At 39.1% G+C, this 26,652-nt stretch overlaps 2 protein-coding genes across 2 annotated transcripts; one reads left to right on the forward strand and one right to left on the reverse strand.

Moving 5' to 3' along the window:
• Nucleotides 1-429: 429 nt before the first annotated feature.
• Nucleotides 430-17,945, reverse strand: ADH7 (alcohol dehydrogenase 7 (class IV), mu or sigma polypeptide). The gene is made up of 9 exons (XM_033106797.1): nucleotides 17,872-17,945; nucleotides 13,674-13,775; nucleotides 12,647-12,785; nucleotides 12,247-12,334; nucleotides 11,926-12,142; nucleotides 7,169-7,429; nucleotides 5,608-5,743; nucleotides 3,074-3,212; nucleotides 430-1,157 (listed from the first exon to the last, which is right to left on the reverse strand). Exons 1-9 carry the CDS (start codon nucleotides 17,887-17,889, stop codon nucleotides 1,133-1,135), a joined length of 1,125 nt encoding a protein of 374 aa, XP_032962688.1. The 5' UTR covers nucleotides 17,890-17,945; the 3' UTR covers nucleotides 430-1,132.
• A 6,775-nt stretch (nucleotides 17,946-24,720) lies between these two features.
• LOC117022101 (double homeobox protein A-like) lies at nucleotides 24,721-25,233 on the forward strand. The gene has a single exon (XM_033105763.1). It carries the CDS (start codon nucleotides 24,721-24,723, stop codon nucleotides 25,231-25,233), a length of 513 nt encoding a protein of 170 aa, XP_032961654.1.
• Nucleotides 25,234-26,652: the final 1,419 nt, after the last annotated feature.

Genomic DNA, 26,652 nt, shown 5'->3' on the forward strand with positions numbered 1-26,652 from the left:
TGAGCCATCTGGCCACCCACTGGAAGCTCAGCGGCAGCTCGTTGTCTTCAATCTAGTGGAGGGCGCAGCTCACTGGCCCATGTGTGAAATGAACCAGCTAGCCTGTTATTCAGAGCTCGCACTCTAACCAACTGAGCCATCCGGCTGCCCCAATTTTTCACGTTTTTATAAAGTATTTCATGTGTTTTTTAGGTGCTTTAACACTTTATCCATAGCTAGTAAAAATTCAATAACAAAATGAAACTCCCTCTTCAAACAAAATATATCACCACAAAAACATTTTGTAAAATATTTAAATTTTATTTAGATAGATGTGTCAGCGCAATTGTACCAAATTCAAAACATTTTTTGGAAAACCAAGTCTTTACTAAGTAAACATGTACTTAGGGACTTGTAATCCTACTTTACTGAACTGACTAATAGGATATGTATTACAATGTGATACTAGCTGCACTTTGATATTTAAATATTATCATAAAAGGCTTATTTACTGAAATATTAATATAGACTGGCCAGTATCTCATGTACCCTGATAGTATGCTTTTTCAGGTCCACCTATTTACATAATGATGATTCTTACAGTTAATCATTAAAAAATTTCCCACAAATTTCCCCATTTCTTTTCTAATCTAATCAACTTGTACCATGCAACGAGCTGATTTCAAAACTGAATTTAATTTATAACAAATTAAAAAAAAAACCTTACATTTGAATCTAAAAAAGCATGTATACAATATGTTAAAGACCTTCCACCAAATTAATATTACTTTAGGAAATACATATACCACATTGTTAATGCTAAATCTGCTCTAAGTGGTGGCAGCTGGTTAAAACTCTTTTTAAATAAATCTCCATTTTAACATAAAAATCCAAGTACATATTTTCAAAATGTATAATTATAGCCTTAGGAAATGTAAATTTAAAATTTTAATATATTTGACCCAAGCCCCCTGCTAATTCCCAGGTGTTCATATGACTCTAACTAATTATTTCATAAAGATTAGGTATCTTCACCGTATCTTCTACTTCTGCTTATATTTATGAAATAGATCCAGGATCTCAGCAGACGTGAGTGTGAAAAGGGAAGCTCCAAGTCACCATAACACAACACGACCTCCTGCCACTGAGAATCTCAAAACGTCAGGACAGTTCGAATGCTGAAAGATAAACATGATCATTTTACTGATTTCTGTCCGTACATTCCAAACAAGAACAGTTTAAGCAATTATCCTTCCTATCTGTTACAGGAGACTTAGGTACATTCTGCTGTTGGAAAGCCTTCTGGACCTGAGGTCCTCACCAATTCATTTACTTTCTTTGGGGTCTCTGATAGGGGTATCACAGCTGATTCTTGAAGTCTCAGCACAGTTGCAACAGGTTGACAAGGGGGAAGGAATTTTCTGGCTGAAGGGAAAGCATGAATAAGGCTAGGAAGGTGTGCACGGAGAGTGTCATCCAGGGTGCTTAGGCTTCTGGGGGCCTAGGAGACTGTAGAAGTAGGTGAGACCTGCACCCTCCCTTTATCCCCAGAGCCTGGCACGGAGGCTGCAGTAGAGTGGGTGCTAAGTTCTTAGCTGTGGAATGACTAGATACATTAATAAATGAATAGGAAGTCTTTCAAAACCATGCTAAGGCATTGACGCTTGGGGCAACTTGAGTTTTTGCAGTGTAGTGAAGGCCTGACTCCTAGGGTAAAATGCAGAAGGCGGGAGGCCTGTTCCCACACTACTGTGTTAACGTGTCCAGGGGAGACGATCGGACTGAACCAGGTGACGCTCAAGGGCAATGAGGTGGAGGCAAACTGGCGGAGACACTGGAGGCTGCGTCGTCGGGACTCAGCATCAGTTTGCATGTGGTGGGCAAGAGTGAAGTCAAACGTGACGCTCTGGTTTCTAGTCTATAAAAGCAGAATCCATGCATTATTCGCTGAGAGAAGATGTACTGATGGAAGAATTATTTGGGACAAATCACGCAAATGGACCTATGCAGGAAGTTGATGGAAATTGAAGAGCTTAGGTTTATAAAGATCAGTTTGGAAGTCACTGCATTAAGGTGATATTTGGAAGAAAATTCCTGAGGGCAGAATTTATGTTTCTTTGGACAATAATTAGTAAGTAACTATGTTTCAAACTGACCATATTAAATTATTAGTTCTGCTTAATTAAGTGAAGGTGTAGGGGGGTTCTGACAGTTTAACCCATTGTTTTCTCGTTTAAAAAGAGTTTGAATGTATGGTCATAATACAATGACCCAGTAGTCTAGACCAGATGTAGAGACAAGAGACAACATTGAAATAGCACTCAGGGGAAAACTTTGTGGGAATTTGGATATCAGGTTAATACACAGTTAGGTCCTTTTGCTAATGAAACCTAAATCCTTGACACATAGTGAGTGAAACCTCATTTTGTCTTCCACCAGGCTTTCTGATGCTGTTCCAGACATCCATGGGCCAGCACTGAAGTTGACATTGGTGTGCAGTCTTCATACTCTACCTCTACTTCTCCTGACCCTCAGCAGCAATGAGAATAGTGACAAGAAGGGCCATGTTTGCCTGGAGCCTACAGCTCCGTCAGAGGATTTCGGGGCGTGGTGAAAAGAGCTCAGCTTTCCACTGAATTCACATTCCAGTGCTGCCCCTACAGATCCTGGCAAGTTATCTTTTTGTGTCTCACAATCTTAGTTTGTTCAACTGGAAATGGTAAAAATAATAATACCTGACCTGCAAGAATTAGAAGAAAACACTTTTAAAAAACCACTTTGAAAACTGTAAAGTAAGGAAACTTTATGGTGTTTCATGAGGAAGCTAGCTAGCATCTTTAAAATGACATAAACCCAGCCAAATGAAATCAATCCTGTGTAGAGAATCAAAGCACAAAGGATTTATAACAGTTGGTTACTGTAAGACAATGACATATTACATCTATGAAAAACAAATCAGCTATTTCAAACTTACAGGTTAAAGAATCAGAAATAAAACATGGAAGATGTGGGTGCATTTATAAATATTAAATTTTAAAAGTAACCTGTGGGGAGGAGACAACATCACCATAAAAAAAACCCCAAAAATAGGTACCTTTGCCCTGAATAGAGCAGTTCAAATCCTTCTTGGATATTTCTAAAAGGTAAAACATGGGTGATCAATAGGTCCAGGTCAAATTTCTTTGCCAGGAAATCAGTCACTAGCTTTGGAACATCGTCTCTGCTTTTCCAACCTGTAAATAAGCATATATTTCTTTTCAGATTTCACTTAATGATCTTTATATTATATTTGCTCCTTCTCTCCCTGCATTTTTATCTGTGCCCCATATGGGACTATTCTCAACAGCACACAAATAAGCTATATTTCTCCCACTTTAAGAAGCAAAGGAAAACAAAAACAAAAAACCCTACAAAAACATTTCTTGACCCCCACATCTCCGTTGAGTTGCCCCGTATCTCTGTTCCTTTTACAGAATAACTTCTTTGCAGAAAAAATCATCTCCAATTTACTCTTTCCAGTTTCACTTCCTTTTCCTGCCAATCTCTCCTGAGCACACTCAGCACTCTGCTGGTATAGCTCTTGTCAAGGTCACCCATGACACAGGCAATGCTCCATGCAAGGCCAAAGCTTGTTCTCTTTCCACAACATTATCTGGGGCACAAGAGCAAGAGGCGGTTGGATCCAAATACAGTTCTTTAGAGCAGGCTCCTTAGAGGAAGTAAGACTTGAACTGAGGAACAAACAATAAGAGATATAAGCTGAGCCTCCTCCCTTAGAATACTCATGTGATGTGAGAGGATTATTTGGGAATATTAGAAATAAAATTCAGTTATTCAGCAAATATCCATTGGGTATATACCAGTACCAGGCACCATGTAAGAGGCTGGGAACGTAGCAGAGGCAAAACAGAGGAACTCCCTGCTCTCAGGAAGCATGAGCATCCTCTCATGTTAGTGCCGAGAAACTGACACTAGACAAGCAAATGCAGAGCACATCACACAGTGACATTACAAGGGAGAAAAAGTAAAGCAGACTCAGGGCGATAGGCAGAGCCAGGGGACAGTTGGGGAGAGGGGCAGGGAAACTATTTTGTAAAGCTCAGGGCGAGGCCTGCCAGAGAAGGTGACATTTTGGCAAAAACAAAGGAACTAGCCAGGAATCTTGGGAAAGAATATTTTACGGAGAGGGATGAGTAAAAGCAACAGCATTGAGGTGGAGTGTTTGCAAATGAGACCAGCGAGGCCAGCGTGGCTGGGGCGGAGAGAAACAGAAGAGCAGTAACTAGGGTCAGAGGGCCGGATCACATGGGGCCTTCTGCCATTGCATGTTTTGCGATTTTCTTCCGAGTGCGAAAGGAAGCCATTAGAGGGTTTTCAGAAGGACCTGACCTGACCTGACTTCCATTTAAACAGTCTCACTCTGGCTGCTCTGTGGGCAGTGTTCTATATGGGGGAAGGTGAAGAGCAGGGAGGCCACTTAAGAAGTTCCTATACTACCGTTAGGAGATGATGGTGGCTTGGAGAAGTGACGGTGCTGGTGAGAAGTGGTCAGATCCTGGGTGTACTTTGAAGACAGAGCCAACAGGATTTGCTACAATATGCGTCGTGTGAGAGAGAGGGGGTAATCCAAGGTTTGGGGCCTGATCGACAGGAATGATGGAGCCATCATTACTGAGATGGAAAGATGGTGGGAGGAGTAGATGGAGCGTTATGGTGCAAGTGGTGCAATCAGGAGTGGTTTAGGGCAGGTTAAGTTTGCGTGTCTATAAATATTCAAGTGGAGATGTCAGGTAGACAATTGGATATATGAGTATGTAGCTGAGGTGGGCGTCTAAGCTGAAGATATAAATTTAAGGGTTATAAACAGGGTGTATTTAAAGCCATGCGACCAGAGGGGATTACATGGGAAGTGCATGGAAACGAAGAGCACGTCTGAGGACTGAGCCCTAGGACATAACAAAGTTGGGGGTCTCAGGATGCAGAGGATGCAGCACATTCCTGGAAGGAGTGACCGCTGACATAAGACGAGAAGAAACAGAACAAGAAAAACAAACAACAAAGTAAAATCAAGAAGGCAAGTGAAGACAGTGTTTGACAAAAAGAGAGCCACCAGCTGTATCAAATCCTGCTGATACTTCACATAAGACCAGGACTGAGAATTGACCATCGTCTGCGTCAGTTATTCTGGTGTGAGTCTCAGTTGTCCCTATAAAATGCAACAATCCCTTTTTGTTCGTTTATTTTGGCTTTGGGTCCAGAACTCTTCTGCTGATGCTATTGTGAGTTGAATAAATTCTATTTTTCACACGTGTTCTTGCGTATATTGAGAATGGATTAAATCAGCATAAAATCATCCCCACAGAGATACTGCTTATGCCTCTCAGTCACGCCTTGGAGGAACTTGAGTTGCAAATGCTGATATTAAACATGTGCCCACAGTTATTGACCCTAAATGAAGGTGAGGAGTGGGCAATCATCTTCTGTGTCACTGCGCTCAGTCTCATGTTAGATCTCTTCATACCCATCCTTGGAAGAAAGACCCGTAAGGGATGTATGAGACGATAGGCTTCTCTTACTTGTCAAAGCAACAGAGTTAAAGCCAGCAGCCCTGGGCTTTGCCTTCCTTACCTCCAAAAATGCATCCCTTCCACGTGCGTCCAGTGAAGAGCAGCATAGGATTGTAGGTGAGCATATCGGCGGATGGAGGCGCGCCAACCACCACGCTGGTCCCATAGTTCATATGGCAGGATGCGAGGGCATCAACCTGAGTTTAAAATGAAGGTGACTATTCGTTTAGGTCTCATAATATTTCTTGGGCTTATAAATGCCCTACATACTATCAGAGCTCCAGTAGTTATTTGACATTTCTAATTCATGACACTAAATTAGTCCTTTTGTTTTCTGCTTGTATTTAAAAATTCTCAACACAACTCTTGTCTGAGTTTAACTCTTTGATACCTTAGCCCTTTAGGCAGAAAACAGAAATTACTATAGTAAGTGTTCATGGCATTTTCAGTGTGCCATGGATCAAAATGCAGGGGGAAATTCCTGTGATACTTTCAAATTAATATCTGAAAAGATAAGCTTATGAAGGTCACTTGAACTAAATTAAATTGAATTAACTATACTAAATCAATTAAGCTAGTTTTTTTTAAGTTTAGCTTGAAAATTAACTAAAATACTAAAATTAAAGATACAGTAGTCTCTTATTTTTGTAGGTTATCTCTGAGGCTAACCTCACATTTTCTGGTCATTCACCCATCCATTGTTTCATTAATAGTTTTTGAATAGTTGCTAGATTGTAGCAATAAATGTTGGCATTTTTCATTGATCATTTATCAATGTATCATCTGGAAATCAACAGACCATAAAAATATATCCAATATTACACACTGGCTTACAAACATACAACCTAGAATGCTATTTGTTTGTGTAGAATAATTCTTCCTGGCACTAAGAAAGGAGGATGACAACAACGGTAAATTGAAGTCTAATTTTTCATAAATTACCAAAACTATTAAAGTGAATTGAATCTACTACTCTACATGACCATGGTTGAGTTTGTCCCATACTTCCAAGTCTCCTGACCCTAGTCCACGTGGGGCTTTCTTACCCCCAAGCTCGGGACCTGTTTCTCAGATCTCCATGGAAGTCTGGTGCTGCTGGCTGCCACAATGGAGGCATGTTTGAGAAAGCTGAAGGCACCTAGTCTAAGGAAATTCTGATGAGAGAAAACAAAGCTCGGGTGTCAAGAGTGAGAAGTTGGATATATCATGGATTTGGGGGAAGAGACTGCCAAATTTGGAATAGTCCCTTTTCCACACGGATCTCCTCATCTCTCCTCAGGGAGTCATTTTGTGCTGTTTGGCTTGCTAAGGTATAAGAGATGGAATTACCTTTGCCAAGAAATCCACATACACAAAGAAGAGAACCCAAAAACTTGTTTAGATGGTTGACTACCTTGCACTCTGGTCATATGAGAGTGGTGTGATGTCATGTGATACTTCACTTTGGTCACGCAAACCTGATCATTAGCTTTTGACTTTTTAGGCACAATTTCTTTGTGGTTACCAGTTTTTGCCTAACGGGTACGTCCATAGTTGGTTTAATTAAGCTATGGAGAATGAGTTTTACCTTGTGCCATCAAATAGGTTTGGGATCGTGTGGCTCCCCTAATCTTGGCTCTTACCATCGTGTCAAGACGCCCAATAACTTCAAAACTGTAGCCCACATTGTTGCCTGTCATTTCTGACAGCACTTCACTGATGGGCTTGGTAAAGTCCTTGGGGCTGATGCACTCGGTGGCTCCTACAGCCATGGCCTTCTCAAATTTGTTTTTGTTGAGGTCAATTCCAATGATCCTGGCTGCACCAGCTGATTTACAGCCCATAATGACTGAAAGGCCAACTCCTCCCAGGCCAAAGACAGCACAAGTGGAACCAGGGGTGACCTGTGGAGAGAGAAGTTCCAGTAAAATCTAGAGGCAGGATCAAAAATTTAAACCTGTAATGAATCTCCAGTATTAGGAACACAGACTTCAGAGGACAACTGTGATCTCAGGATCGGATCACTTGTTCTGATGATAATGCTCCAAAGAGGACTGAAAACAGCAGCAAGTCTGAGAACAGAAAAAACAAACAAACACAGTGTTTGCCAGATAAATGAAAACCCTTTACAAAAAGTTCCATCATTCAGGCCTTGGTTGTGGACGTTTTTGCAGCTTTCTTGGCTACCACGCAGAACCTCACCAAACCCCAAAGCAAGATTAAATAAGCACTCAGATCTGTATTATCTCTTCTCCACAAAGCTATACTGTTTTAGAATTGGCCTGTCTGGCATTTTCTTAATAACCATAACTCTGCGTCATTTGTAAATACTTTTTAAAAAAAATCAGAGTCAAACTTCCATGTTGCAGTTAAATGATTCATGTGTAGCTCCAGGAAATAAGTGTAGTTAAATCAATTTTGGGACTTTTACCCTGTATTAGTCTATATTAAAGGAAGTTCTAGCCAAAAGTAATTTTCTTGCTGGAAGAATCCTAATCATGTTTCCCATCAGGTTGCAGGGACACCCGATCTGAGGGAAACCTACAGAATGGGTATGGCACTCCTTTCCTTCCTTCCCTTTCTTTCTTCCTCTCTTTCATTCTCTTTCTTTCTCACTGCCCCCATCCCTTTCTTTTTCTCCTTCCTTTCCTCCCTCCCTCTTTTGTCTTTCTTTATCTCTCTTTCTTTTTTTTTTTTCAGACCTCCTGGTTCTCTGACTTTGTTCTCTCTTGTGGGAATTACCTGAAAAAATAGCTTGTGTACATATACATGAGTTTTGAAATATCCCCACTTGTAATCAGAGATCGACAGAGAAGTGTACCCACTCTCCATGAGTTTTAATTTCAGCTACGACATCCTAATCTCTCAGTTCCATTCCTGAATCTGGAGCTTTGAAATCAATGCAGTCATTCTCTCAAGTATCATTCAGTAATTCATTCATCCATTCAATAAACTTTATTGATGGATTCCTTGGTGGTTAACATTTTATAGTTTTATACCAGAAACTAAACTGGGCATTCTCTGCCTCTTCTTTCAGTTTATCTGCCAGCTTCATTGTCTAGATGTGAGATGGCACTTTTTATTGATGGTTCCATTTCAGGTTCTATATTTAGGTACAAAAGTTTATGATTCTAGCTCTGTCTTCTGGGACCTCATTCAGCCTTCCTTGTTTAATCTCTAGCAAGCCTTAGACTCTGGTGGCCCTGAAGTGTGGTCTTTCTAACCACCAAGGAATATACCTCTAAACACTTCTCCGCAGGTCTCAGTCACCCATCTGTATAGTGATAGTCACCCTGCCTCTGAATCTTTAAGTGGAACATGGTCCCTGTCTCTGTTAATTTCAGGTATTTCCTCTAACTGAAGAAACAAAACAAACAAAACCCAACAACAATAACCACAACAAACCAACAACTTCTCTCCCTTTCCCAACCTTTGTGTTCTAGGGAATGGGAACTGGAGGTTAATATCTATAGTGAATTATCCATATCATTATTGTGGAAGGAAACCATAATCTAAAATAAAACTGTCAAATATAGGTTATTTACAAACATTTTATTAATTTAAAATGTAGTAAGTTTCCACTTTTTGCTATTGTTTTTCTTCATTGTTCTGACCCCCTTCGTGTTCTTTAATAAAAATCTGTTTCACCATTCCAAAGGTCTTCAGCACTGGCCCTTGATCAGCTCCTGGGAGATAACTTTTGAATCTTTGGCATTTCCTGCCTGATATGAGTGTCTCTGTAAACCTGAGACCTTGTGCTATGTCAGATCATTTATGCTAACAATGTGGTTTATGGTGGATGCCTATTTTTGAATGCCTGGAGCTTTGAGCCATCAGCTTAACTGCTGGTGGTGCTGGGGTCTGAGTAGCTGAGGTCAGCCATGTGAGTTCCGTATGTGTAGGTTCCCCAGTAGAAACCCTGGACACCAAGAATTGAGTGAACTTCCCTGGATGACACACATGTGCTGTTACACATTGTTCCTGGGAGAACTAAGCTCTGTCCATGGGACACCACTGGGAGAAGACAACCGGCAGTTTGTATCTGGTCTTTCCTGGACTCCACACTACGTGCTTTAAAAAAATTTTTTTTGCTGGTTTTAATCTGTATCCTTTTGCTATAATAACATGTAACCATGAGTATAATAACTTTCTGTGCTTTTTCTAGTGAATCATTGAACCAAAGGGGTTTTAGAGACTCCCAACATACCCTCATGTAATAAGTTTGACTGATTTTAAAATAGGCAAAGGAAAGAATGCATGTTCCTTTAAGTAATTTTCCTTAAGATTTAACTTCCAGGAAAAAATTATACCTACAAGTGGAGAATGTCTTGGTGAACAGTGTATTAGCCAAGTACTAATATGATGCTAACAAATCAAGTAGAATAAAAAGAGGTACAAATATTAATGTAAAACTATGTCCTATGTCCCTTCTTTCACCTCTATCTTGGTAAATTCTTGAGAAAGTTCTTGAGGAAAATTCTTAAGGAAAATCTCAAAGAGACCTTTGGCAAGGGATGTTCCATTGCGAAGACTTTCCAAAGAAATCTAGAAGATACTAGTAACTAAGATATGCCACTGACATGTGTATACATGCTAATGTCATACATTCATAAACCTCAGACCTGTCTTGAATTCATGTCTGTGATAAATATACCTCCCTGGAGCTTATAGTTTAATGAGGAAGACTAAAGATATTAACGAGAGTTTGAAATTTGGGGCACACACAACTATCCACGAAGCAATCATGTTCCCTTGAATAATGGGGAAAAGTTTCTGCTTAGATGGAGTAGACAGAAAAACAATAACTTCTCTAAGCAAGCAGGTGATTTTAAACAAAGAGCTACGTTAAGGAACCAATCACAGAAAAGTTTAGGAGACGAGTTTCTAGATAATCAGAATAGCACATGTAAATGCCTTTATGCAGGAACAGCTTGCGGTCTGAGGATCCCAAAAGAGGCAGGTGTGGCTGGATCATAGTGGGAGAGAGGAGACTGTTCCAAGGATGAAAACTACTGAAGGATTTTTGGTCGAAAATGTAATGTAGTCCAATTTATATGTTTTATAAAATTACTTTGTCTTGTAAATGAGAATTATTAAAGATGGTCAAGAAGAATAATGAGGACGACAGAAGGGAGGCCATTGCATCTGTCCAGTCAAGATATAATGATGGTAGTAAGTTGAAGAACATTGAGAGATTTAAAATATACCCCGTATGTATAGTTAAGAGGGCTTGCGGCTGGATTGCATACAAGGTATTGGAGAGGGAAGATCAAGGATGAAGAAAATTAGAGTGGATAAAATATGTTTGATGGAGAGGGGTTAAGAAAATTAATTTTATAAACTCAATTGTATAAATTAAAATTAATTGTATGGACATAATTTTATACATATTTAGTTTGAAACACCTGTGAGACATCCAAATGGAGATATCAGGCAGGGAGTTGGATAAAAGAATTTGAAGAGAGTTTGAGTTATAAATTTTGAATCAATTAATATATAGCTTTTTTCTAAAAACTTTGGAGTTGATGAGACCACCACAGTAAGTTGCTTGTAGGGATGGCTATACTATTATGAATTGTATGTTATTCTACTTACTTCTTTGACTCATTAAGAATAATATAAATTGAGTTTTAATAACCATTATTAAAAACTCATTCATGTTTTCATATTATATATTAGCTATTATGGGTTGAATTGTGTCTCCTCCAAATTCATACATTGAAGTCTTATACCCCAGTATCTCAGAATGTGACTTTATTTGGAAATAGTGTCTTGGCAGAAGTAATGAAGTTAAACTAAGGTCATTAAGGTGGGCCCTACTACAGTATGACTGGTGTCCTTATAAAAAGGGGACTTTTGGACACAAAGACTGGCATAGATGAAAGACAGTGCAAAGAGACACAGGATGAAGACAGCCAAAGAGAGATGCTTGGAACAGATCCCTTGCTCACAGCCCTAAGATGGAACCAACTTGGCCAGCACCTTGATTTGGGGCTTGTAGTCTCCAGAATGTGAGACAATAAATTTCTGTTTGAGCCACCCAGTTTATGGTACTTTGCTATGACAGCCCTAGCAAACTAACACAGCTGCATTGATACTTATTTTGTGAAAGAGAAATGGTGAATTTCAGATCTAAATTTTAGAACCTAAAATTGAGAAATGAAACTGAAGGAAATGTTGAGGAAGCAAAATTAAATCTATACATTTTATTTTCACTTATTTAGAAACAAAGTTTCTAAAAAAAGTTTTCATTTTTCCTCCAGTTGATTTGGCATTGTGTGGAAAGAGCCTGCATGTGAGATTTGTTTTCAAAATTTTTTTGTTTTTCAAAAATCTCTAGGATTCCAAGAAAGTCATTGAAAAATAAAAAAGGAAGAAACTAGCGTGTCCTGCTTCTTACCTTGCCAGTTTTAATAGCAGCTCCATATCCAGTGGAGAACCCACATCCAATTAAACAGACTTTCTCAGGAGGAGCTGCAGCATCAATCTTAGCAAGGGCAAATTCATCCACCACTGTGTATTCAGTAAACGTACTGGTGCCCATGAAATGATAGACTGGTTTGCCCTTGCATGTAAACCTGGTAGTGCCTTCAGCCAGTACTCCATGACCAGTAATGCTATTTGATACATCAAATACACATATTAGTTAAGTCAATCAAAAAATCAGCATTAGATTTAAAAACAGTTTAAATGCATTAGAGTAAAAATGACTGAAACCTACTCGCTCTTAATGCAAAAGTTTCCATCTGGGTTGCGGCAAGCATTGCATTCTCTACATTGAGGGAGAAAGAGGGGGATGACTTTGTCACCTAGAGAGAAAACATCATGATATAAGATGCTGGTCATTAACATTAAAATATGAAATAAACAAATGTGATTTGAGCCCATGCCAATGCAAGAATTTTTTAAAAGTATTCTAAATTTTATAAGCATCATAAGGTTTGCTTGTGAAAAAGGTCGAGACTGCTAAATTAAACTTCACTCTGTATCATCTATTCTCCTCGTACCCTTTTATCCTCCTAAATTATATTAAGGCTCTAACAAATGCTAGTTGTGCTGTTTCCTTTGATAGGAAAGTCACACTCTACTTATCTCAAACTAGTGACTTGACATCTGCATACCTGGTTTCACCGTAGTGACACCTTCTCCAATGCTTTCCACAATCCCAGTTGCTTCATGTCCCACAATCACTGGGTACTTAGCCACTATTGTTCCTTTTATCACATGGTCATCTGTGCGACAGATTCCTGTGGCCAAAATCTGTGTTCAAAGAGAAGAACATTGCACCAACCAGCACACTGGTCACAGTGGAAGGATATTTAATTCGATATTGAAAAGATAATTGTTTATTCAGTATGATTGCCTAATAGTGTTGACTCATAGAAGATTCCAAGTCTAACATTAACCATGAGACAAGATTCCTCTCATTATGAGATTTACAGTATTACTACCTCTGGCCCTACTTTGAATCTCAGTGCCTTTCTAGAGTAAATTGTTGCTCTTGGGAGGGTATCAGAGTGCAGATGTTACCATGTGGCTGGCACAAAAGTAGATTTTTTACAGCCAGGCCCTCCTAGGACTCTTGTAATGAAAGTAAAGGGAATGGCGTGCAAGAAGGTAACTGAGGAGCAAAATCTTACTGTTACCACAGTGCTCAGGTAACAGGAGAAGGTCAAAGACAGAGCGGCAGCAACGCCTACTCAACAACCTGGTGTCCAAAGCAACAGTTAGGCTCTGTCCAAAGGAATGGGGCAAAACACTCCAGGAATGTGTCATTTCTCCAGGCACAAATGAGTTCCTCATTCTTTGTGAAAAGCAGTTGCAATACTATCTGACTCCCAGAAGATTTTAAAAGAAGTCATAGTCATAATTACTAGCCATTAAAAAAAAAATCAGAATCATGTCAATAAAAAATTCAACAAATAAGTGTTAATAGCATAGATTAGTAGCATTGTTTTTAATGGATAATTAAGTCATTAATTACATATCCATTATGACAGGATTCTCAACAATCAACAAGACCAGTAAGAGAATTAACATCAAAAATTTGGGAAGCATCTCCTTATTTAAGAACCCAACCTCACAACAATAATATACTCAATACAGGTATGATAACATTTTAGGCTTATATATTCTAAGGCTTGTTACCTTAATACGAACTTCTTTAGCCTTTGGCGGAGCAACTTCCATTTCCTCAATGGAAAAAGGTTTCTTCGGCTCCCATAACACAGCTGCTTTGCATTTAATAACCTATGTGAGAGTTATAATGGGTCGTCATTGTGTCATTACAAATACAGATTCCCCAAATAATAAAAATATGGACAGAAGATTTCATATAACATTCTAATTCTCCCGTGATGATTTTCATCAAAAACTAAAATTGTAATCCTTAGAGATCATCTTGTGTGCACCCGTGTTTGATATATGAGAAATGCAGCCCTAATGATTGACCCATGGTCACATATCACATGAGAAGCAGGGCTGGACTAGATCTCAGGTACTACATCTTTTCCAGCCCTTTGCTCTTTTTGCTTGTGGTCACATAACATTACACTAAACTAGGTTCTTGTACTACAATTTCAAATTAACAAAACTGTCATCTTAGTATCACTTGTCTACAAGGGCAAATTTATAAAACAGAAAATGCTGCTTATTTTTCTGCAAGAATATCAGCCAGTATTTAATTGCTGTATAATCACGTAGCAATGGAGAAGAAATTAGAAAATTAGCATGGTTAAAGATGAAGGGAACCATAAAGGTCATGAAGTATATAGACTGAGTTCGGATGATTCAACCTGGGACTTTGCATCTCTGTATCCCTTTTTGCACCTAGACTAGTTTTTGCATCTCTTTGGGTCGTAAATGCTGAAGGCAAAAATGACAAAAGTCAACATTTTTGATACATACAAAGCTTAATCAAATTTATAAGGAAAACATGAGGACATCCACTCCTTCCATTCCTGCTCTCCCATATACAGTACTTACACCTGGAGGTGCCTCCAAAGGACATAAGGATGAAAATACAACAAGTTAATAAATATATCGTGAAGTATTTGTTCTCCTCAATTGTAAAAAAGTTGTTTATAATTCTATTTTAAGTCCATAATAACTATTTAGTTAATGAGAATACACAGTATTGTCAAAGGGGTGATTCATTTATGTCATCACCTTTGGAAAATAATTTTCAGTATATATCAGGATACTTAAGAATGTTTTTTTCTGGTAGATGGTCCCATTTTACTTGTTTAGCAACTTCACTGAGTTATTTTAAACATAAAATTGAATATATTGAAGGAATAAAATGTGATGCTATATGTATACATTGTGAAAGATCACCACAATCAAGCTAAATAATTTATCGATCACCTCTAGAGTTACTATGGTGTGTGTGTGTGTGCATGTGTGTGTGTTGAGAAGATTTAAGACCTATCCTTTTAGCAAATTTCAAGTATACAACGCAATATTGTTAACTATCACCATGCCGTACATTGAGATCTCCAGAACTCATTAATTCATCTTGCATTACCGAAACTTTGTACACTAATAAAGAGTATTTTGATCCTTTCACCCTATAATTTCATTTAAAAAATCTACCTTAACAATGCTAAATTCAGAAAAATCTTAATATATATTAGAGGTCATCACAGTATTGCTTATAAAGAGAAATATAAAACCAATATGTGTACATAAATATGTAAACAATCATAGAGCAATGATAAAATAAATTATGGTAAATCTAGAAATTAGTTATATATTTAAAACATTTATAAATTTAAGTAGGAAAAACAGGAAAAAATATTTAAAAATAGTGTGAGTACATCTACATAAAATATGGGTGAAAAAATGTAAGGAGGGAAGTAAAACAAAAATGAAATCAATGGTAGTCTTTAGGATGTAAGACTATATTTTTCCCTCAGATTTTCTGATTATTCAAATTTTTTAGAATGATCACGGTTATGGGCTGGATTGTGTTCCCCCAAATTCATACATTGAAGTCCTAAACCCCAGTACCTCAGAATGTTTCTGTATTTGGAGAGTCTTTTAAGAGGTAATTAAGTTAAATTGAGGTCATTAGGGTAGGCCTTAATCCAGTATGATTGGTGTCTGTGTAAGCAGAGGAGAGAAGAGATCATGTGGAAACAGAAAGAAGCCAAGGAGAGAGGCCTCAAAAGAAACAAACATAGCTGAAAGCTTGATCTCAGACTTCTAGCTTACAGAACTGTGAGAAAATAAATTTCTGCTGTGTAAGTGACCCACCCTGTGGGTCTTTGCTTAAGGCAACCCGAGCAAACTAAACCTTTTTAATGAAAACGAAAATATTTATTATAAAAAGTGAAAAAAGTAATCCCCAATGTCAAGTGAGCCCCTCCTTTCATGAGCTACACTGAAACACTAGAGCAACTTGGGATACAGATATATATATATATATATATATATATATATATATATATATATGTATATATATATATATATATATCTGTATCGATATCGATATCTGTATCTGTATCTATATCTATATCTGTATCTATATCTGTATCTGTATCTATATCTATATCTGTATCTATATCTGTATCTATATCTATATCTGTATCTGTATCTGTATCTGTATCTGTATCTGTATCTGTATCTATATCTATATCTGTATCTGTATCTGTATCTGTATCTATATCTATATCTGTATCTGTATCTGTATCTGTATCTATATCTGTATCTGTATCTATATCTATATCTGTATCTATATCTGTATCTGTATCGATATCTATATCTGTATCGATATCTATATCTGTATCGATATCTGTATCTGTATCTATATCTGTATCTGTATCTATATCTGTATCTGTATCTGTATCTGTATCTGTATCGATATCTATATCTGTATCGATATCTATATCTGTATCTATATCTATATCTGTATCTATATCTGTATCTGTATCGATATCTATATCTGTATCGATATCTGTATCTGTATCTATATCTGTATCTGTATCTGTATCTGTATCTGTATCGATATCTATATCTGTATCGATATCTATATCTGTATCTATATCTATATCTGTATCTATATCTGTATCTGTATCGATATCTATATCTGTATCGATATCTGTATCTGTATCTATATCTGTATCTGTATCTGTATCTGTATCTGTATCTATCTATATATATAACCTTTATGCAAATCATGCTATTGCATCACTATCACTCAAACAAAATAACATAGCTTTGATGCTATGTCTTAAATTATACACTATATTATTAATTATAACTGGAAAGTGCTGACTTGAGCCTCCTGAGCCCATCATTGGAAATATTCTAACACTGGCTAGATATCCACGTTATACAGGTGTTAATACTAGAACTCAAGCATCTGCTGGTTGGATAGGGTTGCACATTTTTAAGATTCCTTCCAACCCTAAGACTCATTACCTTCAGTAGGTAGAGTTGCTAGCTTCTATAGTGCAAAAGTAATTTCCAATTAATCCAGTGTTGATGGGTTCCTGACCAAACTAGAATGTTTTTATTCTACTTCTATTCAATTCCAGGAGCAATGTTTCTCATTCTAACATTATAGGGCCTCCTCACTTGTCACGTTACCCAGACTTTAAATGTTGTCTTCATTTTTCCAAACCTTAAAGTCAGCTAAATGCAAAGTTGTTTAAACAAAAACAAATAAAACAAAAAAAAGCACCTAACCGTATAAACAATTGTGTACCATTTAAAGAAAGGAACAATACTGACCAACTTGCAAATGAAAAAAATGCTAAAGTTTTTTCTAAAGTTAATGCCAACTCTGTTTTTAAAGGATAGAAAAATTTCACTAGAATGTATTCTTGTTTTTAAGATTTTTAAAACATATTTTCATGGAAACTACATCCTTAAGAAACCTTAAAAGCATGATACTTTGTTGTCTACGTTGCATTCCAGAAGTAGCATTTTTCCACTAACAGCAATAAATCTTTTCCAATAGCTAAGAATAAGACCCTGGTCTCCCACTGAACTAGAGGTGAACACAACGTGTGCAAATGAGACTATTGAAAGTCTCCTTATGGAAGCATTTTGCTTGCCAGAGCAAATGCCCAGCTATCCTGAAATTAAACTATCAATAATGTCAGTATAAACCACATTTCTCCATGTTCCTCCAATGTCTTACTAAAAATCCTTCCATATGCTGTTTTACCCCACTTTACTGGCACTTTCTGCAATGCTCCTCCCCAGTGTATGCTTGCTCCCCAGGCATTTAATTCCGCAAGAAACATCCCCAAGTACCTAATTACTTTAATGTAGTCAAAGCTCTAAAACCCCACATTATTAGATAATGGTCATGAGGATATAAAAATATTCTGCTTACTTTTCCAGCAGTGCCCATTGCACCTTCCTCTTGGTTCTGTAATTTCAGTAAACAGAGCCTTTTTCTCAGTGATGTTCAGCTCACACTGCAGTAAATAACAGCATCTTGTACTGTCAGATAAATACTCTGGCTCAAAAGTCCGCCTTCAAAATATGAGTCACAGCCTTCAAGACTTTCCAATGATCCATGTGCCCCACCCTTTGCAGATCAAGTGATGAGACACAAAACAGCAAATTACTCTCAAACCAAGGATAGAGACCTAACAAAGACAGGATAATGAATCCTATTGAAAAGGCCTGAAGGCATTCTTATCCTCCTTGTATTTGGGAGTATAGAAACAGGGCAGGTTAGTTGAGTTGAACACAATTCATTAAAAATACATTGTGTGCTTCTTCAGCTGCTCTGCTCGGCGCAGCTGATTGTAAGGATGTGCGTGTACATGTGTATTTATGTTCTACTTCATTCCACAAAGACTTCCTGCACTTTGTGGAAAACATATAATTAAACATAAGTGTCAATAGGGCCAAGGAAACGTAAACAAATTAGAATAGAAGGTCAAGGTTGGGAAAGGGGAGTCAGGGGTACCTAGATCATAGACAGCTGTGGTTTCTAGGAGTTTGGGGAAATAGAAAGAAAACCAAAACTGTTGCTCCTGCAGGTGGACAGATTATGATCTGGACCCAAATCACTGTTACACGCAGAGTTGTCTCATATGGTTGTGTAGTTTGTGCATCGCACAAGGGTGCTTAGTGCAGGGCAGAGGGGACTGAGAGGCAGCCTAGTGCTGGCTCTCACAGGTCAAGGCTTTCATTGACTTGAACAAGTGCTCAGCTCTTCTGAAGCAGCTGTTTCACCACTTCACGCCATTATTTCTTATATAAACTGCAATGATGCTGCCATCTCCTGAATTTCCTGACTGTATTGATAGGAGAGCGTCCAAGAGAGATTTCATTTATTACAGTATTTGGGGCACACTGGCACATTACCTCCACGTAAATTCATTCTACACGAAGGAGATTTTCTTCTTGGGGGATGAATGAATGAGGCAGGTTTTCTCAGTGTTCAGACAAAGCTATTCAGACTGTGAAGAATTCTTCAGACAACAGTTATGAACAAAACTTGCTTTTGAAAAACTGCTATAAGCTTGCCACAGAGATCTCTCTCAATGAAATATGGTAAGTGTTGTTGGTCCGATTTTAAATATATTTACTCCTAATTCAGAATTAGTAATCTCAGCCCACTAGCCAAATTAAATCCACCAGGTAAAAGTTCTACCAGCTCAGGCTTGAGAGTGAGTGCCATTGTTTCAGCAGCAAACACTGAAGAAACCAGGCATGTTTTGCAGGTATTATCAGACAAAAGTTAAGCAGGTGTGGACAGAACAGGTTCTGTGAGCCTCAACCTTCAAACCAAAGAAACCAAACTTTATCCCAGCAACGAAAAGTTATTGTTTATGAACAGGAAAAAGAGTACAAACGTGGGTGGTGCCAGTACAAATACAGAAATACTCATTTGGTAAACTCTTAAGGACTTGGCACAACCTTAGAGCACATTAACCTAAAAAACAAACTTTGGCAAAAAACAATGTTATCGACTTAGGTTTAATATCTGTATAAATCTTCATGGTCTTAATCCATTTTCCAGGAGACTTGATTGGATGATAAAATGTCAAAAACTGTAACTTGGAGGGTAATATGCAAAAAAAAAAAATGAGCAAAAAAGTTCACAGTCACACTGGATAATATAGCACATCCGTACTAATTTTAGGTTCAGAGAAGTTGCCAGCTGAATCTGTCGTAAAGCTTTCCTCAGTGTACCTATGAAATTCTGGGGCCAAATCGCTCAGGGTACTGCACCTCCTAAGTGCTGTGAGCCCAGTGCCACTCCAAAAGTTTACAAGAGCCTCTAACGAAATGCGAGAATGTCAGAGCACCCATGCCACTCTAATTTGCTAGGGACAGGACACAGGACCTGGAAGGACGTTGAGAAGTGTGCTGCAGGAGTAAGGGCTTGTCAGTCACATACACCTGGCTCAGGACCTGGAGACTTGCTGGAACAGGCACGACCTCAGCTACCACAGTCGTAAAATGGGAGGAATAATCAGCACGTTGCACGGGTGTCCTGAGGTCAGTGGTGAGGACCGTAAAGCACTTCCCATACAGCCTGGATCACAATCAGGAGCAAAGATCATTATTAGTGACTTGGTTCCCATTGATAACCAAGGCTTTGGATTTTTAAGTATTTTCAATGTAACCACGTGGAATATAATGAGCTGGAGTCCAGGCTCAGTAAACACTGTCTTGCAGAAATCAACTGTAGGATCCCAGAAGCCTCCAGAATTGCTTAAGAGTTTGGAGCTAAGAATCTTCTGCACCTGGAAGTGCTGCCAGAAATTCAGGTGGAATCGAAGAGGTAGAATGTGATCCACACGGGGTGACCAACCGTCCTGGTTTGAGCAGGATTGAGGCGGATCCCAGGACGCACGAATGTCAGTCCTACACCCAGGAGAGTCCCAGGCAAATGGGGATCAGTCGGTCACCCTATGCATAGTCTGGGTCACCTCGAGTCCATCAGTGTGCGTGGTCTACAGGGTTGTGTCAGCCCTCGTCTATCACAGCCCTGATCCTTCACCTGCAGCATCTGGACTGACCAGGACTCTGAGCTCCCCAGTCTCATAATAACAGCTGGCAAGTGAAAACAGTCCCTGGCCTTGGGAGAACTAGGGGAAATATCAGCTCCAGCAGTGACTGGTACGTGCTTGTCACAACATACGGAATGCTCTGAACTTCACAAGAAGAGGAAATTGTACCTACCTCAAGGCTTGTCGAGAAGCCCAAGTGAGATAATGTGTGTGGAAGTGCTTATTAAACTGTTAATAATAAACAATTATTTACTGTTTATTTACACTCAGTAAATAAAGCACTCAGTAAATAAAACTACCGTAAGTGATATCCCTAAAGTTGAGAAAGAAAAGAGCCTTTGTGTGCACAGGAAAATGGACCTCAGCTTATTTCTGAACCATTCTTAATAGAAGTAGTTATACAATTCTAATACAGAACAGCATACATCTGTTAGTCCTCCGGAATCAGTAAGAACACTAAAGACTGTTGTTCTGCCTTAGGCAATGCCAAACCTTAAGGGTGAGTGAGGTTTTCAATTTTCTCTCTCCAACACTGCAACTCGGGTGGTAAGTCAGACAGCCAGATGCAAGCTGAACCCCACTCTTGGATCCTTGAGTTCTGCCAAGGCCCATGGGGATGTGGCCCTGCTGGGAAGGCGGGTGGGGTGGGGTTTCTGCAGCTCTGTCCTGACAGGTGAACATGTTCCCAATCCTTTCCAGGTACACTGTGCCAGCTTTCTCAACTGCTTGCTGTGTGATACTGTGCTTGGCAGTTTCAGAGAATTTTCTTCTGCACGCACACCCTGCCTACGAAAAGAATCCAAAGCAACACGTGTCCCATTAGGGAGACCACCTCAGGGAAGATGTAGATGCCTGATCACTGCACTGTACACCTGAAGCTGAACAATAATGAATGCCAAGTATAATATTATATATATATGTATATATATGTATGTATATGCTTACAAGAGGCGGAGTACAGCATTAGGAGTGGAGACAGTGGAAATGGGATGGCTCGGTGCGATGTCAGAGGGATAGTGGATGGGGGAGGGGGGTCCACAGTGTGAGGGATATAAATGATAAACGTCTAAGTATTACTTTGTCTTGTGCACCTGAAACTAATAATAATAAAAAAAATCCAAAGCAGATTTTCCCTAAGGCAAGGGCTTCGTCTCTTTTCCAAGTCAACTCTGCATGGCACTCAGCTCAGCAACTGGGTATGCAGGCTGATGACAGTCTCCATTCGAGGAGATCAGGAATTGTGGGAAAATGTAAATCCCAGCTGTTTTGTTCCCCTCAAGATCTCTCTTTTAAAACAAAACAAAACAAAAAAGACTCTCAGGAAATCATTTTTGCTATGTGTCTGGCTGAGGACAATTGGAAAATAACTCAAGACACCAAGGCCTGGCCATTCTTCATTAGAGAGAGGAGCCTCGGGGCTGTTTCTTGCAGAAAAAGACAGACCACAAATTGTTACAGGAAGTGGAGGAAACATGGCTAAAAAATGGAAGGCAGAGGCCTTGGGAAGAAGGCAGACTTGGCTCTGGGAGGCATTGCATGTCATTAATCAAGTTCAGTGATTTTTCTCTCTTTGCATCTATCTCCAGAATTCCCCTCTGGCTTGTCTTGTAAACATGGAGTAGGGTTCCAGAACGTGAGCACCACAAGCGCTGCAGACCACTTCTCCACTGCAGAGGTCCGCTGCATATTCAGTGGAACTGTCAGATGTCCCCTGGGCTGCAGCAGCTGTGGTGGGTCAGGGCGGGCCTGTGAGTAGGCTCACTGGCCCCCACCCCATCTAAACTCCCGCAGTTTTGCTTTAAACTGTTTTTTTCAATTCAATTTGTTGGGGTGACATTGGTTATAACATTATATAAGTTTCAAGTGTACAATTCTGTAATACATCATCTGTATGCTCACCATCCAGTCTATTCTCCTTCTGTCATCATATATTTGACCCCCTTTACCCTCTTCCAACTCCCCCAAACCTTTTCCCTTTTGGTAACCACCATTCTGTTGTCTGTGTTCATGAGTTTGTTTGTTTTGTTTGTTGCTTTTTGTTTTATATCCCACATATGAATGAAGTCATATGGTCTGGTCCTTTTCCATCTGACTTATTTCGTTTAACATGATACTCTCAAAATCCATCCATGTTGTTGCAAATGGCAGTAGTCTATTCTTTCTTATGGCATGGGATACCACCTCCCACCTATTAGCATGGCTTTAACCTGTTTTATAGCCACAAGACTTTGGAAAGAAGAGGAATTTCCTATGTGGGAGAGGTAAAGAAATGCCCTGTGTTTTCAAGAGCATAGAGGTAAAGACACAAGTGAAACTCTTTAGGCTATTTGGTCTCAGTACACAGAAAAGAATTCCAGTATTAAATAGGTTAGCTTCTGAAGTTTGTGAGCTGCTCATCATTAAATGGGCAGAACCACCTGCAAGTAACAATACGGAAGAAGCTCCTACACTGCTGGGGAGGTTAGACTAGACCTAGTATCAGCTAAGACGGGAGCATAAGGACTGGTCGTTGGAAATGCAAGGACAGCAAGACAGTACACAGCGAGGCTCGAGCCCACAGAGGTCACTGTGACTTTCTTCCTTTGCTCAGGTGCACTGCAGTTTCTGCTGCTGGAAATGGACAGCCAAACTTGGAGCAACACATCTCAGCAGGTAAATTGCAGTCTTTGGGGTCTAAGTCTTCTAAAATAATCACATAACATTAACCTTGAAACATACTAGCGTTTGCAAGAATGGGTGAGGAAGGTGAAAGAGAGGAAGAGGAGGTACAAACAAACACATTGTAAACAAAAAAAGCAAACACAACATTCATCCACTTCTGAACTGTTTTCTTCCAGTCAGCAAAATCGTCGTGCCATCCAGGCCTTCAAAGCACAAAGGAAATGCTGCTCTCATAGTGAATCAGCTATTTCTGCATTTGCTACTCCACCCTGCCGCTCCTTGTATTTTGTATTCTTTAAGATGGTTAGAAAGTGGATCCAGGACAATGTTCAATCCCACCTACATGGTAATCTGTGGTATGATGAGGTTATCTTGGGCCTAGAAACCGCAGCTTCCCAGGTTCAAGGACTTGATTTTATTAGTATGTCTAAGTTTGATAGGTTCTGATTCACATGAATCACACTCATGAAACATTGATAAACAGATACCGATTTGTTAATTTATAGTTTATTAATGTAAATACCTGGCACTATAACTTTGAACACATCCTGTACAAGGAATGTGATGGACAGATGTAATATTCAAAATACTGATCAACTTGAAAGACATGGGCACCAATTAATCAGAATGGATCCATGATCTCTTATAATAAATGTCAGACTGTTTGCTATTTCAGGACATATTAGGGAGATGTCAGCCCTGGAAATGGGGGCAAGGGTTAATATTTGAGGAACCCGAAAACCTGCCAGACACTCACATATGATATATTTATGTAGATTTTGTTCATTGAAAACTTACAAGAACCCTTGAGGAAGGCATTTAAGAAACAAGGACTTAGAAACTTCAGAGAACTTGCTCTTGGTCCCATAGTTAGTAAAATGTAGAGTCTGGTTTTACACACAGGCCATGTGCACCATACTGCAAAGGTAAATTCACCCTGGTAAATTCACATAGGAAACATTTTTAGATCAGATGGTCAGCTAGTGTTAACATGATAAAAGCAAAGGATGCCATGGTTTCCTAAAAGAATTCTTTAAACTTTTAAAGTTTTCCTTAGGAATACCAAGACCGTCTCTAAAAAAAATAAGAGCTAGACATTTATTTTATTTTGGCAAGACTAGGCTTAAATGTCTAAGTTCTCTGGACCTTCAGGGTTGTTGCGCACACAGTAGAGTGGGCTGTTGGTCAGTGCTTGGCAGGAATGAAGCTGAAATAAAAGTGAGGAGTTTTATCCCAGAGCAATGTTTCTCTACTTTGGTTGCACGTTAGGAAGACCTGAGGAGCTTTTAAAACATGCAATACCAGACCAACTGCCATGCTTCCCCCCTTCAGTTAAAAACAATTTGGGGACATCTTCCCAGGTGATTCTGGTGAGAAGCCTATGGGAAGCACTACTCTACCTGTCCAGCGGTGCCACTCAAAGTGCCGTCCACACTCCAATGTCAATCCTCCATCAATTACTGGTGCATGATGAATTAAGTACTAATACTGAGTGTGTTTAGAATCTTTTACAGCCCCGGTTGAAAGCTTCAGGACTCTATTCCAACATGGCCAAAAACAACTCTCCACACAAGACCACAGCAAGGAATCATAGACAAAGCCGCACCAAATTCACAGAAGACCAGTTGAATATCCTCATCAAAGCATTCAATCAAACACCTTACCCAGGTGATGCTACCAAAGAAAAGCTTGCTTTAGAAATCAACACTGAAGAGTCTAGAATCCAAATTTGGTTTCAGAATCGAAGAGCTAGGCACCAAGTCCAGAAAAGATCAAAACCTGAGAAGCACTTAGAAGCAAGCCAAGACCAAGATCACCCTGAAGAGAAGATTCATGGTAGAGCAGACAGACGGTGTCGTACCAGCTATACTTCCTCTCAGTTACACACCCTTATCACAGCATTTACAAAGAACCCTTATCCTGGGATTAATTCCAGAGAGCAACTTGCTAAGGAAATTGGGGTTCCAGAGTCAAGAGTCCAAATTTGGTTTCAAAATCGAAGATCTAGATTCTATGTACAGAAAAAAGGAGAACTTGATGAGCCCTTAGAACAGAAATAAGACCAGGAACAAAATCTCTGAGACAAGGGAGTTTAAGGTACATAAATTACACCAAATGGCACCAATCTCACTAGCACCTGTCTTATTTCTCTGAAGCCAGAACAAAACGGACCAAGAGATAAATTTGATGTCATCAGCCTGGACTTCAAATCTCTCTCATCCTGGGAACATACCCTTCTAAATATACTTTCAGTTTCTTGAGAAGCTGAGCAATCTGGAGATGGTAAACAGAACTTCAGGAGGCAGACAGATACAAGGCACCACACAGCCCTACCAACGGAGCCCGGCTCCACACTTCAGCAGATGTCAAAGAAAATGAAAATAAACTTATTCATATCATTTAAAAAAAAAGAATCTTTTACAGCAATTTGACAAGTTAAGCATATGTCTATTGTATCTAACATAAAAAAAAATATGGGTTAGCATTTTGTATGGTTTTGTTCTTTATTTTATTTTTCTAGTAATTCATTTCCATTTTACAAAAGGATCAGACCATGATGGAGAAGGGGAAGGGAGGAAGGACTCTTTTTCACAGATGGTTTGGGAAGCACAGCTCAACACCAGGTATTGGGATCACCTTGTTTCCTCCTACTTTGTGGGAAATGCCACATACCTGTTGCCCTCCCATGACTGCCACTGGATCCTTTACCATTTTTTTTGTTTTATTACCAGGGTCAAGTATAGCATCTTCAAGGGTTTGACTTATCTTTGAAAGCTCTTCTCAGGGAACATAGTTGCAGCACTCTCTCACTTCTTCTATAATGTACCTGGGGAGAATGGAAAGGTATGAGTGTAAAACACAAATTATCTCTAAGTGATAACAGGAAAAGGAAGAGCTCAATTGCATCTGGAGATGAAGAAGTGGGTGACTGACATGTAGTAAATATGAGGCTCCTCAGCCAAACACACTTTGAGAGGGAAGAGCCCTGGGCATTTTGAAGGTCCGTGGTCAGGCAGAATTGTGGACTTGCTTTTCTTTTCTGGTCCCAGGAGTGAAGTTATGTGATAGGATCAAGCTGTATGGCAGTTCTCACTGAGAACAAGACCTCGGAAGGCATGATGAGGGAAAACTAGTGGCTACATTGAGGTCTGAGCTATAATCCTGCAGGAGATGACTAACCTGAAAACAAGTCTGTTACCTGTCCTGGATTATCTCCAAACAAACAACTTCTAATTAAAAAAAAAAAAAGCTTGAATTATGCCTAAAATATAGTGAATTTATTTTCCTAATTAAAAATCAACACATAGTTGAATAAAGAGCTTGGTTTGATATTGTTGATGTAATTTCCTTTCACATTTGAGGTGTCACCTTGGATATGTAATTTGGACATTCAAATGTTTCTGAAATATTTCAATGCTTTATGGAAAAATTGGAACAGAATATTGTATATCAGAATATGCTTGAAAATCAGCGACATG

The sequence above is a fragment of the Rhinolophus ferrumequinum genome, chromosome 5 (genome assembly GCF_004115265.2).
Source record: "Rhinolophus ferrumequinum isolate MPI-CBG mRhiFer1 chromosome 5, mRhiFer1_v1.p, whole genome shotgun sequence".
Lineage (NCBI taxonomy): Eukaryota > Metazoa > Chordata > Mammalia > Chiroptera > Rhinolophidae > Rhinolophus > Rhinolophus ferrumequinum.